Below are 11545 nucleotides of genomic sequence, written 5' to 3'. Positions count from 1 at the left end.
ACCTTGCCCTCCTCTACCCTTTCACGTCATCCACCTTCGACCTCTCTTTTCATCCCCTCCCCTTCCATTCTCTCTTCCTCCCCTCTCTTCCCCTCGATCTCAGCCATGGCGTCGGAGCACGTCGCGCAGCCCTCTAGTCCCGTCTCCCCGGTGTTGCGCGCTCCATCAAAACGCCCCCCGACCCACCATCCGCCTCGCCCGGGTTCCCCGCTTCCCCGCCCTTCCGCCGATGTTCTGCATCCCGAGCTCTCTACTCCGCTCGACCACAACCCCCCCCACTCCCCCAGAGTCGCCCCCGCTAGGCCAGACTCGCCTATGCCTACACGCCCGGATTCTCCTCTACCGTCGCTCCCGCAGGGAGCCCCCCCTGTCGTCGAGTCTAGGCAATACTCCCACTTTCCGAATGGAGTCATCGACCAGCCACACCTTGTTGATGTCGATGCTTCCCAACCTGCACCCCCGGGTGAAGATCACTTTCTCGTAAGTTGTTGTTCTTGGCCCTCTGCTTTCAGTTGCCTCCCGATTTCCCTTCTACCCGCTGCTTTGCCTTCCCGTCAACTTGCGTCTTGTTGTCGCCTTGCATATACTTTGCCTTGTACTTAGGCTTGACACACCGAGATAGCTAACACCTCGTCTCCCGCTTTTCGCTTGCTCCATTTTTCTCCTCGTCTCTCACCTATCCGCCTACGTTACGTCTTCATCCGCCTACGTTAATCGCAACAGGGTATGGAAGGCGACACCACGATGATGGAAACCGTCAGTATGGAGGCCATCTACAGCGTTCAAAAAATGGCCGATATTCTCGTCGCCGGCCCAGATTCCGAACGCGAATTTATTTTGTTTGAGCTTCAGCAGCTCCTCGACCACTGCCTCAATGACACCATGAAAATCCTCATTCCCGTCTTATGCCAGCACGTCCACACCTGGAATATCGATCTCCAGATCAAATCCGCACAACGACTTTTCGACGTCGTCGCACTCGATCTCAAGCCCACCACCGCTAACATGATCACTTGCGCTTCTTTCCATGTCATCCAGGCTGCAAAGGGGAAAGCCGCCCCGGAATACGTTGAACTGTACCACCTTTGGGGAGGCATTCTTGTCGATTGCCTGCCGAATATGAAGTGGTCCAATCAGGAGATCGCAGACGTTATCACTTTGGTTGATGTCCACGCCAAAGAGCCCTTGTATACTTCGAGGAGGATTGCTGGCCGCGTTTTGGGCGCACTAGCTCAATGCTTTGACCGGAATAGGATTGAAAAGATGATCCTTCCGCGCACCGTTAAACTCTTTGAGGACGGTGATGTTGAGGTGCGCGGCACCATTGTTGAAAGTCTTGCATCTGTGGGAGCCGCTTTGCCCATACGGTACACAGAGACAGAGATCTGGCCGCGTATCGAACGCCTGCTTGAACCCCCAGAGGAGTCGCGACTTCGAGCCACAGCTATGCGCACCATGGCTCATATTCTTGAGTCTCATCGCGAAAAGGGCGGTCCCAGCAAACTCTTCAAAGACCTCCTACCACCTGTTTTTGAACGCTTATCCATTTTTGCTCGAAAGTATTCTGCCGAAGACCAGCGTCTCGTCAACGACGATACTTACTTGTTGCTCGAAGTCGCGTCGGAGGTCTTTGGGCAGTTTGCGTATTCCCTCGCTTCGATTACGAAGAGATCATTTCGAAAGGAAGCTTACAAGGCGTATGCCGGAATGGCGACTTGTAATGGGCCATTGATACGAAGGAACTGCGCTTTTAATCTACCTGGTGTTGCAAAAGCTCTTGGCGAGCGGTATGCGTTGGAATTGAGCGGACTGTGCGATTACTTGGCGAAGGATACCGATGAAGAAGTGAGATTGATCTTGGCTGCCGGAATTCATCAGACGGCTGCTCTTTTAGCCCCGAAGGGAAATTTTGAGGGCTTATTTACAGCGGTCTGTTCCTTGCTGCAGGACGAGAACCCGATGGTGCGAATGAATGCCTTGGCGCATTTCCACGACATTTTGTGTGCGTTTGCGAAAGACGGGACAGATGCTGCGTCGGTGCGCAGACTAGCCCCGGTTTTTGACGACTTGACTGTGTTGTCTGAGGGAGAGTGGCGCATCCAAGAAAGCTTAGCCGAACAGTTAGGCAAATGCGCCGAAATCATTCCCCCCGACGCACTTTTGGGGAATGTTCTACCCCTGCTATATCGGCTAACGGAGCAAGGTACCCCTCTCGTTCGTGAGGCAGCAATGGAAGCTACTGCTAAAGCCATCAGGCAAATTCCATCGGAAACAGATCGAAATGCCGCCATTCAGCAGTACTGGAAGGAAGCAGCACGCGGTCCTTTTTGGATGCGACTTGCTATGCTTGATGGGGGTACCTCTGCTATGAAAGTGTTCAGTCGCAAGCGCTTTGCAGAGCTCTTCGCCGTTGATATGCTTCAACTCGCGAATGATCAAGTCGCTAACGTGCGGATTCGCGTTGCGAAGCTGTTGCCCGCGATGGCTCCAATGTGCATGTCCTTGGATGAGTATAAACAAGCACTAGAGGCCCTTCGAAGAGACTCGGATATCGATGTGGTTGCTCTCATTGAAGTTTATGATGAGATACTTAATACAAGTCTCAAGGAGGCGAACGAAAAAATTACTGAGGACCAGAGTAAGTATCGTGAAGAGCAGGAGTTTTATGGGTTCATGCCGCGCACTCAGAAGAGAGCTCGAGTGCGACTGAACTCTAGAGGGACTCGCATAATGAAGCACGTCAGACGGCCAAGCATCGAGCAATCTTCTGGCCAGCTCTCCGTCTCTAAGGCTGTCATATCTGCCGCGAAGGCGAGTTCTGCCGCGGCTTCGGCGACGAAACGCTCGTCACATCCAGGACTGGCACACGCAGACTCGGCCATTTATTTGACTCCGACAATGGAAAATGTACAGACGTCATACGGAAACTCGGATGTTATGCAAGATGGCGCCCGGCCAGTGAATAGCACAGGCCCGTCGTTGAAGTCATTGGCACATGCAACCAGCATGGAGAGCAACTCCCACGCTGAGACACGACAGGAGGGAAGTTATCTGAGCCCCAGCGCGAAGACCCTAAATGCGAACATCAACGTTGCCAAAAAGTCATCTGGAAGAACCAATAGATACGAGTCACGCAGCAAATCGTGGAATGGGATACTGCCCCTGCTTCCTCGACAATTGTCTGTGGAGTCTCGCTCGAAACGCCATGCCGCCGCTGCCAGTGCGAAGAACGAGGAGCAGGTTTTGACGGGATGGGGCAAAGAAGGCAAGGAGCCGCGCAAGAAGACGTTCAGTACACTTAGGAGCCTGCGCTCTAGGAGGAAAAAGACCGCCGAAAGTTTGCAATCTGACCAGCTAGGAGTGACTGGAAGCCCATCAACAATGAGTGCGGAAGAGTTTGGAATTAGCGATCAAAGCCATGCAAGACCATATCGAAGTCCCACAGACACAAGGTCAACGGATGGAAACGATGGATCCCTATCCGCGGCTGTGGGTGTCACTGACTACGCAAGTATGGGCAGCCTGCCAACAGCAGGGTATCCCAAGAACCTTGCGATGCCGCAGGAAGTGTCGTCGGAGCATGAACAGAACGGAACGCATGCGATTTCAGAAGCCGGCATGAGCAACAGTGGACCCGATGTCGGGAACACTACACCTGTAACATATGAAACGGAGTTGGGGCTTCCGTCGTTCAGAGGAAATGCGCCCTGGACAAGGAATAGACCGGCAAACGAGAATCTGAAAGCGATATCTGCGGCAGCGCACAAGAGGCTCGGGGCTCAGAGCGACATACAACCGCAACCAAATGCGCGTGCTTCCAATTCGTTCTTCCACAACTCGGCGAGCAAAATGTTCGGATCTAAGTCCGGGGCTACACCAGCGTTTGCCACGTCACTGCCGAATAGCACTGGGAACGCAAGTGGAGGTGGACATACGTCATCCGGTCACAGTGAAAAGGGATTCTTCCGAAAGTGGCTGTGGAAACGACGTTAGCGGTTGGACGAAGGGACTGCAGCTTAATGCCTCGAAAACGTAAAAGATTTTTTTTTCTTTTTTCAAGGATTCCATTCGTGTTCCACAACGTAGCCCAACCCTTGAATGTCGCATTCCCACTTGAGCGTCAGACGCGTCGTTTTTGTAACGCCCATCCAGTGTCTCAAGGTAATAATGTCTCACGAGCGTTTTTTCGATGGCTAGATAATCCTCGCTAGATAATCCTCGAGTGGTTGGGAGGATATGATAATAGTTTTCCCAGGCGGAATTGCTCGCAACGGAGTGTAGCAACCTGTAGCGCGACGGGTGAGCCTGTTGACCCCTGGTCATATTTTCATCCCACTGTTGCAACGGAAGCCAAGCCATTAGATAAAGCCTGCGCGATATATTGGTATGCCCCGATGTCCATCAGAATTTACCGCTTTAACACGGGCTGCGCCAGATCGTCGATATTGGTCGATATTTCGGACGGCAGATATTTACTACTTTTCATTGCTGCGTAACGTCGGTCTTGATATGCGATCCTCATCTTCACGAAACTTCTTTGTTGCGCTGACGCACAAGAATCATGCGAAAACAACCATGGCGCCCTAGGAGATGCACTGACATCGCTTGGTATAAACTGCTTACATGATTTATTTCAATGTGATCTGAGGTGGGATCAGAAATGACGTTTGCTGACCTTGACGAAAATCGGTGTGCTGGCATTCTCATACAGCACCTCAATAAAGGTAAAGTTGACCACTGCCTCTACCCTACCTCGAAGCTGGCCCATCGGGACGTCTTTTCTCGGATTCACCGATTTAAAATTTGAGAATGATTGCTTGGGCTAGTCTAATGAACAACATTTAGTTTAGTCGGGCTCCTCTGTCTCGTGAACACATCTTTGACTCTCTTCGAAAGGCGGAGCAGTTTCCTGTCAGGAACGCCCTGTGCACGATCTCAAGCAGAAGCCCTCAATTCTGTGGGGGGTTTTCGGAAACGAAGACTTACCGAAATGTTATGATCTTTTTCACTTTTTCCGTGAGATAGTGATTTCGAACGCGACAACTTCGCATTTCAGAAAACTTGAATTAGTATGAGGTACAATACAGGCTTTGCATTGTCGTGAATCATGGCCATCTCTCGCGACCTGCCAGCTGCGCAACATCCCGAGTTCTGTTTCTTTCGATTTTCCTGGGAAGAAGGGGCGTGTCGAAAGGTTCTTCCAAAAGTTTAGTGAACAGCAAAGACGGACAGCCTTCTACTCTGGTTTCTTTTATTGAAAGGATTGTTTAGGTTTGCATTCAGAAATACAGTGTTCGGAGTGGTACTATTTGCATTGTGTGTGTGTGTGTGTGTGGGCCAAAGGAAAATCGTCTCTACGGATCTTCACAGATCTGCCGTGATGACTGTCGCGTCGGTCTTTTCCGGTGAGGCCTTCATTTCCGAGCAAGAAATCGGACATCATATCCAAAATTGTAGGTGTTGCTGAAGTTCACGTGCGCCAAGACCATTATTGGGAATAAAAATATCACTTCAAGGATCAAGCACGAGACTTGGAATGAAACATACCTCAACGTTGTCGCGTCCGCAGTTTCCCTGTTAGACAAATCCCTATAAATCAAGCTCTTTCAGTTCACCCACTACCCTCGTTGCACTTGAGGTATTCGGGCTTTCAACCATCCCGGGCTCTGACTTGGTGCCTTCTGAGCGTGAAAAAAGAGACATTGGTGCCGAAAGATGATGCTTTTCCACGGGATCATGCCCACCAGGTGATACCATCACCCTAAGTCGCTGGCACTCTGCTAGGAGACGCTGAATAGTATTCTCTAGGTACGGTACATTTCTTGCAGTTTTTTCTAGCTCTTGAATGTATATCTCGGCTCGTTTTCTAGTAACAGCGCTCTCTCTTCGGCTGCGTTCCCGTTCTTTCTCTTTTGCTGACAGCGGCTCTCCCCTGGCCTCTGCTTCCATTTCTTTACTGCGCTGTGCCTCCTTCAATACTCCGCGATGAGCTAGCTTCGCCCTATCAGCTACATCAGAGGCCTTGCGCACGTACTGGTTCTTGTCTTCGAAGACGTCTTCCGAAGGAATCCGGTGATTAGTTTTTTGACCATTCCATTGGAAAGGTTGATACAAGGATGCTACAGGTACTTCCTCAACTTGACGGGACCCTGCAAGCGTATGTCGAAAGGCTAAGTTACTTGGAACTTTCCACGTGTTGGTATTTGACCGTGAATTGTATGTAGAAGTGGCGTGAAGATCCATGCCAAGCGCTTGAAACTTTTGTTGCCCGTGAGGGTCTCGCTGATTGTAAACATCAGTATCAGGAAATTGCTGCTGTAGGTTCAGGAGGTGTTGCTGTTCCGTCGGATAGGGCGCGCGGGGTGCAACCTCGCCATTTGGGGAGAGATGAAGTTGAGCAGAAACACTGACATTTGGCGGGTGAGAACTGGTCTGCACATATCTGCTAGATGACAGTCGCTGTCTTTCGATCTCCTGCAATTCTTGTTTGATTTGTGTCGATTCTTGTAAAGCGTGGGCCTCTGCATGGGACAGTTGGTTGGCTAGTGGGCAAATCTCTTGCACTTGTTCAGAAATGGGCTTCTGTAGGTTCTGGCTATGTTCAATCGTTTGACCACTCAAACTAGCTGCAACCAAACCCATCCCTTGCGAAGGTTTCGGGCGCCACACAAGGTCCCTTTGGGCCGTAGGTGCGCTTACGCCTTGCATGCGATTTACGTCTTGAGAACTCATTGCTGAAGACATATGTCTACTATCCACTGGATCCCAGACGGGGTTTGCATAAGAATGTGAAATTTCTTCGAATGAATATTTGTACGGTTCATCACTGTGGCCTTCATCGACTTGGAACAAGGACTGCTTCTGTTCTTGTTGAAACTGCTGTTGCATTTGAAGATGTCTCATCTGAGAATGGTGGTTCTGTCGACCACGGTCCGGACGCTGAGTCCCTGGAGGCTTTCCTTTCTTTTGGGCTTGCATTGCTCTCTCAAAATGTAATTGCAAGAGCTCCTCTGAAGTAGACGAAGATGGGGAGCGTGTTGAAGCTGTATTTGAGCTACAGTGCAAGGATCGGGGTTTTCGAATTTTCGGTGGGAGCCCAAGTTGCCAGTCACAAAACATCCTCAGGTTGCACCAAGCATAACCGGGAAAGCGATTCACGTTTGAACGTAGATTGGAGTTGAAAATCTCTTCTTCGAAATCAAGCCAATATTATAGATGTCGAAACTTTGAGCGGTGCTGAACTTTTCAATTAGAGTTTGGCAATGAGACGGATTCGCACTTGAAGTGACTCGCACACGGTTGAGTTTGTCCAGTGTTTGGAAATCTGTTCAAATCGAGAAAATGACAACTGCAAATGACGGAAGCAACGGAAAACAGCGAAAGGAGGCCTGGGTGCCAATTAAAACAGAGACTAGTTTGCTCTTGAATTGGCGCCAGTATTTGCTCGTGCTTTTGTCAGTAGGGGGGAGATCCTTAAGCCTGATGAAGAATTTGAGCGTCGCGGTTTCGCAGTAGCGGAGCGGCGTGGCGAAATATTGATGATGAAGTCTTAAGCTGCAACAAACACAGTGGTGTTTCGAGATTGAACGAGAGCTAAAATGTATCTCTGAAGGTGACTGGATATGGGTTGTCAATCGTTGGTTGAGTTGTTTCTGAGCAAGGGACGTAGGGGTGAGCTAGAGCTTGGTTGCTGGAGGTGGGGATGGGGCAGTGAAGGGCAGTGCAAGGCAGTGGGGGGCTCGGGGGATGAGGAGCGGAGCGTCAAGTTCAAAAGTGAGGGAAAATGACCGAAACACAGACTTAGATTCTTCCCGAAAATGAAGGTCAGTGCGACCTGTAATGATGAAAGAAGGAGAGGAGGGATTGCTTTAAAGAGAGACTTGGTTCGGATTAGCAGGGCATTTGTTGGAAATATGACTCAATTGTGTCATCTAGTGTGCTGGTGTCGAGATTGGATTGAAGAGTGTACAGTTCTTCCTTCGGAGGAATTGTTTGACGGTTTGTTCGAGGCCGACCGGAAACGGGGGCATGTATGGAACAGGCACTTCTGAGGGTCTGGAGAAGAGTGCTATTAATGGGATGGGATTTGTTCACTTTAGAGGTGTGTGTTTTTAAAGGTACAGTACGTGAAGGAGTATAGGCAAGGCAAGGGAGGGGTTTTCTTAAAAGCAATTGCTTGGACTGTCACACAGAGCGCGACTGGAGGGGAAGTGTGCATAGGTTGAAGGTGTATGGGCGCTAGTGCGAAGGAGTGCGTCAATGGCAGTCGGGAGGGGGCATACTGGATTGCTGTTTAAATGTGGAGCAACAACTATCCAATGAAGAGCGAGGCAGTAGCGACGAGCACTGTACTGTACTCACGGCGCGATAGAGATGAGGGTCCTATGAGCGTGGGGACAACAGAGGTCAAAAATGGGAACAAGGGCTGTAGCCGAGGGGATGAGGAGTTGTTGTGAGATGGGGTCGGAACTTCGTCTCCGAGACGGGGGTTGGCAGACGCGAGAGGGCGTTATGCAAATGAGGCCAAAGCACGTGGGCTGTCAAAGGCGTGCCTCAACAATGCTGGAACGAGAAACTCACGAGTGCACACCAACAGAAAAGGCCTCTGCGTCAGGTCTCTGTACAACCCCTGCTGGTCCGTCATTGTTACAGTTCCACACGAGTCCATCATCCCCGTTACCTCCAAGGTGTGTGACCCATCCTTGTTTCAGACGTGATGGTAACATTTACACAACCTCTCTCGCTCATGAATCAATAGCCTCTTGGAAAAAGGCACACCGGCAAAAAGATCATAACATTGTGATAGTTGTTTATAGTCTCACGACGCTTCAGCTCCCATTTCGGATTACACGAAACAGCAGAGCAGCAAAGCTCTCCTTCATTTCTTCGATCCTGTATCCCCTATATCTTGACGTTCCTGGTCCACAACCCACGCCACCGCCCTCAGGCAAGCATGCACAGCAAACCAAGTCTGGAGACCCATCGTTGATTGCGGTGAGCAAGAGAGAAAAAGCAATTCTCGGCTTAACACTCCCTCATGCTCACACCACTTGTATCGCACAGTAGGCTTTACTGTACCTTTACACAACAGGTTCGGCACCGTCGCATACACCTCGCACTAACGGACGCATGCATAGCCATCATCGCTCCGCGACGTCCGCTCAAAAACCTCTCACTCAGCTTTGGGTGCCTCCCTTCGAGACCCGCAAACGGCGTGTCCGACAACGCACAAGACCCACCCCTTCAACAGCAGCCGTCCACGTGACGGCGGCCCGAGTGCTCTATTATTCAAGCTTCTCATTCGTGGTTGTGGAGCCGCATTTTTTCGTTGAATATCTTCATACGTCCCTTCTTCCATACATTGCTTTGGATTGTGGGTAGTACCCGTCGAATATGCGTTAGTTATGCAGAATTATTACTTCCCGGTCCGTGGCATCACGCGCACGTACAGTGTAGAACAGTATGAGTTGGGGAGAAAATACGGAAGAAATATCCCCACTACGGTGCAGTACGGCGGCCAGGTCTCGATGGTCATTCTGCGGCACATGTCATCGAGCACTTCGCGTGTGATGGATTTACTTCGGCCCTATGGGTTCTTGAACAAGGTCCAGTCGATATGGCCTCCGGGATGCCATATCGACTGGATATAATGTCTCTGAACTGTTTTTTTGAACGGAATAATTTTCGGGGGATTACGTCCAATAATTGGATATAATCTTCTTTTACGTGCACTAGGAAGAAGAGACAGTTTTTTCAGATCGCTCAGGGGGAAAAGTAAAGAATTGATGCATCAATCTTACTGCTGCGGTCATTGATTGCCGCTTCATCGCAGTGTACTGCGCTGTATTGTCCCTCGCCGGGCCTTCGTTTTACAGAAAATCTGTGGAGTGTCTAATAGAGGAGTCGTTTTGGCAAAAGAAGACGGCATGAAAGTACCGTAGAGCTTTTGACGCTGTCGTTGATTTTTTGAAGAATATAGACCATAGCATCAATCACAACTTTGTCGCGTTGATGCAGACATATTATGTCGACGTGATACAGAGGAAGGGGACTGCAATTCTTTATTGAAGACGACATAAACATGGGTTTGGGCAGAACTGAATTGTTTCTTTCTATACTTAGAGTGCCGTGGCACTCGGGGATTTATACTAAATGTACAAAACTATTGAGGCCGCTACAATCGTTGATCGCGCTTCTTCGCTCTTTAATTTGAGATAGTGTTGTCTACCCTAGCATTTGTACTCATGTGAAAACTGAAAGTTTGACGGGTGGTTCTAAACTTTCAGTGCGCACTGCACTTGTTTCTCATACCCCAGGTACTGTCCTCAGCCATGTACGCCCTTCTTGTATCTTGATGACAATTGGCCTTAGAAGAGGTCAAAGTGCCTCATTCTATTCTTAAGAAACTTTCCATCATCATCATCTTGAGGCAAGTGTAATCCTTACGGTAGTCATAGAATGCTGTAATAAACAACATGTTACTCAAAGCATTGCCAGGCGGGTATTGAGGCCAAACGGCGACTGGAGATTCCGTAGGTGTATGGTGATTGGGCCGTGTGGCCGAATACAGTATTGCAATCAGGGTTCAGGCTCACACGTGGCACTTGTAGCCATAAATCGTACAGGTGTGATTGTATTCGAGGTAAAAACAGCATCATACAGTATGAAGCCAATCGTCTCATGAGACTTCCTAATACCCTACTGTAGTCCGCCGAACACAGAGCCTTAGCTTTTGGGTCTGCATCTGTCTCGCAGCACCTTACTGTACATGTACGATAGACCCATTCTATGACCACCTCTCAGTTTGGCTCACCGTCATCTGAGCCTCTGAGTCTGAGGGCATAGACTTTCCGCGGTTTTTTCCTCCTGTCTACTCGGGCCTTCACAACTTCACCGTATCGGCCCATAGGCCATAGGTCTACAAAACATAGTGTTTTCATCGATTCAAGACAGAACGCTAATTTCTGTAAAGCGTGCGATTTAGGACTGTTCCAGGCATACCATCTGGATATCGCACTGTTTGGAAGACAAGATTGAAGTCAAACAAAAACAATATAATGAGTCCGTCTGCGAGACAGACATGTTGGCATTCCTGGGATCGTTTGCATTGTCAGCGAAGCGGCCAAAACACCAAAGGCGGCTTTTATTCACTTGGGCACTGTCTTTCATGATACAGAATTTCGAAAAAAGAGACATTTGTCTGATGAGGGCCATGGGCACAGTGCGGTAGTACCTTCACCTAGGTTGAGAGCAATATATGATGTCTTTTTGCGAGATTTCAGCTGCCCAGTTAAAATCCACGCGAATGTTTCTTAATCAGGGTATCATATGTGCTTGTGGCCGTTGCATACTCCGCTCACCTAATGGAAGCAAGTCCAGGGCAAGCCTTGCCCTTAACGAAGTGGATTCGCCGCGTGACAACTCAAAGAGCGGAGGCCAAAAATCTCGCAGAGAGTCTCATACGTTTCTCCATCGTGGTTCGATCCCGGGGTTCCCACTGCTCTGCAAACGTTCTCCGCGTCAGGGATTATTCGGACAAAACGAC

At 49.6% G+C, this 11545-nt stretch overlaps 3 protein-coding genes; 2 read left to right on the top strand and 1 right to left on the bottom strand.

Annotated features, from left to right (window-relative positions):
- The first annotated feature begins 1005 nt into the window (after nucleotides 1-1005).
- Nucleotides 1006-4052, top strand: CHC_T00002637001 (hypothetical protein). XM_005713766.1 is given in 2 exon segments: nucleotides 1006-3993; nucleotides 3994-4052. The coding sequence occupies 1 exon segment, from the start codon at nucleotides 1006-1008 to the stop codon at nucleotides 3991-3993; it is 2988 nt and encodes a 995-aa protein (XP_005713823.1). The 3' UTR covers nucleotides 3994-4052.
- A 1055-nt stretch (nucleotides 4053-5107) lies between these two features.
- CHC_T00002636001 (hypothetical protein) lies at nucleotides 5108-5212 on the top strand. The gene has a single exon (XM_005713765.1). It carries the CDS (start codon nucleotides 5108-5110, stop codon nucleotides 5210-5212), a length of 105 nt encoding a protein of 34 aa, XP_005713822.1.
- Nucleotides 5213-5230: 18 nt separating this feature from the next.
- CHC_T00002635001 (hypothetical protein) lies at nucleotides 5231-6978 on the bottom strand. XM_005713764.1 is given in 2 exon segments: nucleotides 5231-5589; nucleotides 5590-6978. The coding sequence occupies 1 exon segment, from the start codon at nucleotides 6976-6978 to the stop codon at nucleotides 5590-5592; it is 1389 nt and encodes a 462-aa protein (XP_005713821.1). The 3' UTR covers nucleotides 5231-5589.
- Between the last annotated feature and the right edge of the window lie 4567 nt (nucleotides 6979-11545).

The sequence above is a fragment of the Chondrus crispus genome, genomic scaffold (assembly GCF_000350225.1).
Source record: "Chondrus crispus Stackhouse genomic scaffold, scaffold_147, whole genome shotgun sequence".
Lineage (NCBI taxonomy): Eukaryota > Rhodophyta > Florideophyceae > Gigartinales > Gigartinaceae > Chondrus > Chondrus crispus.
This window is presented reverse-complemented; position numbering and strand designations above follow the sequence as displayed.

Coding starts and splice junctions, on each gene's coding strand:
- CHC_T00002635001 (XM_005713764.1), bottom strand. CDS start 6,978: ATGCAAGCCCAAAAGAAAGGAAAGCCTCCAGGGACTCAGCGTCCGGAC.
- CHC_T00002636001 (XM_005713765.1), top strand. CDS start 5,108: ATGGCCATCTCTCGCGACCTGCCAGCTGCGCAACATCCCGAGTTCTGT.
- CHC_T00002637001 (XM_005713766.1), top strand. CDS start 1,006: ATGATCACTTGCGCTTCTTTCCATGTCATCCAGGCTGCAAAGGGGAAA.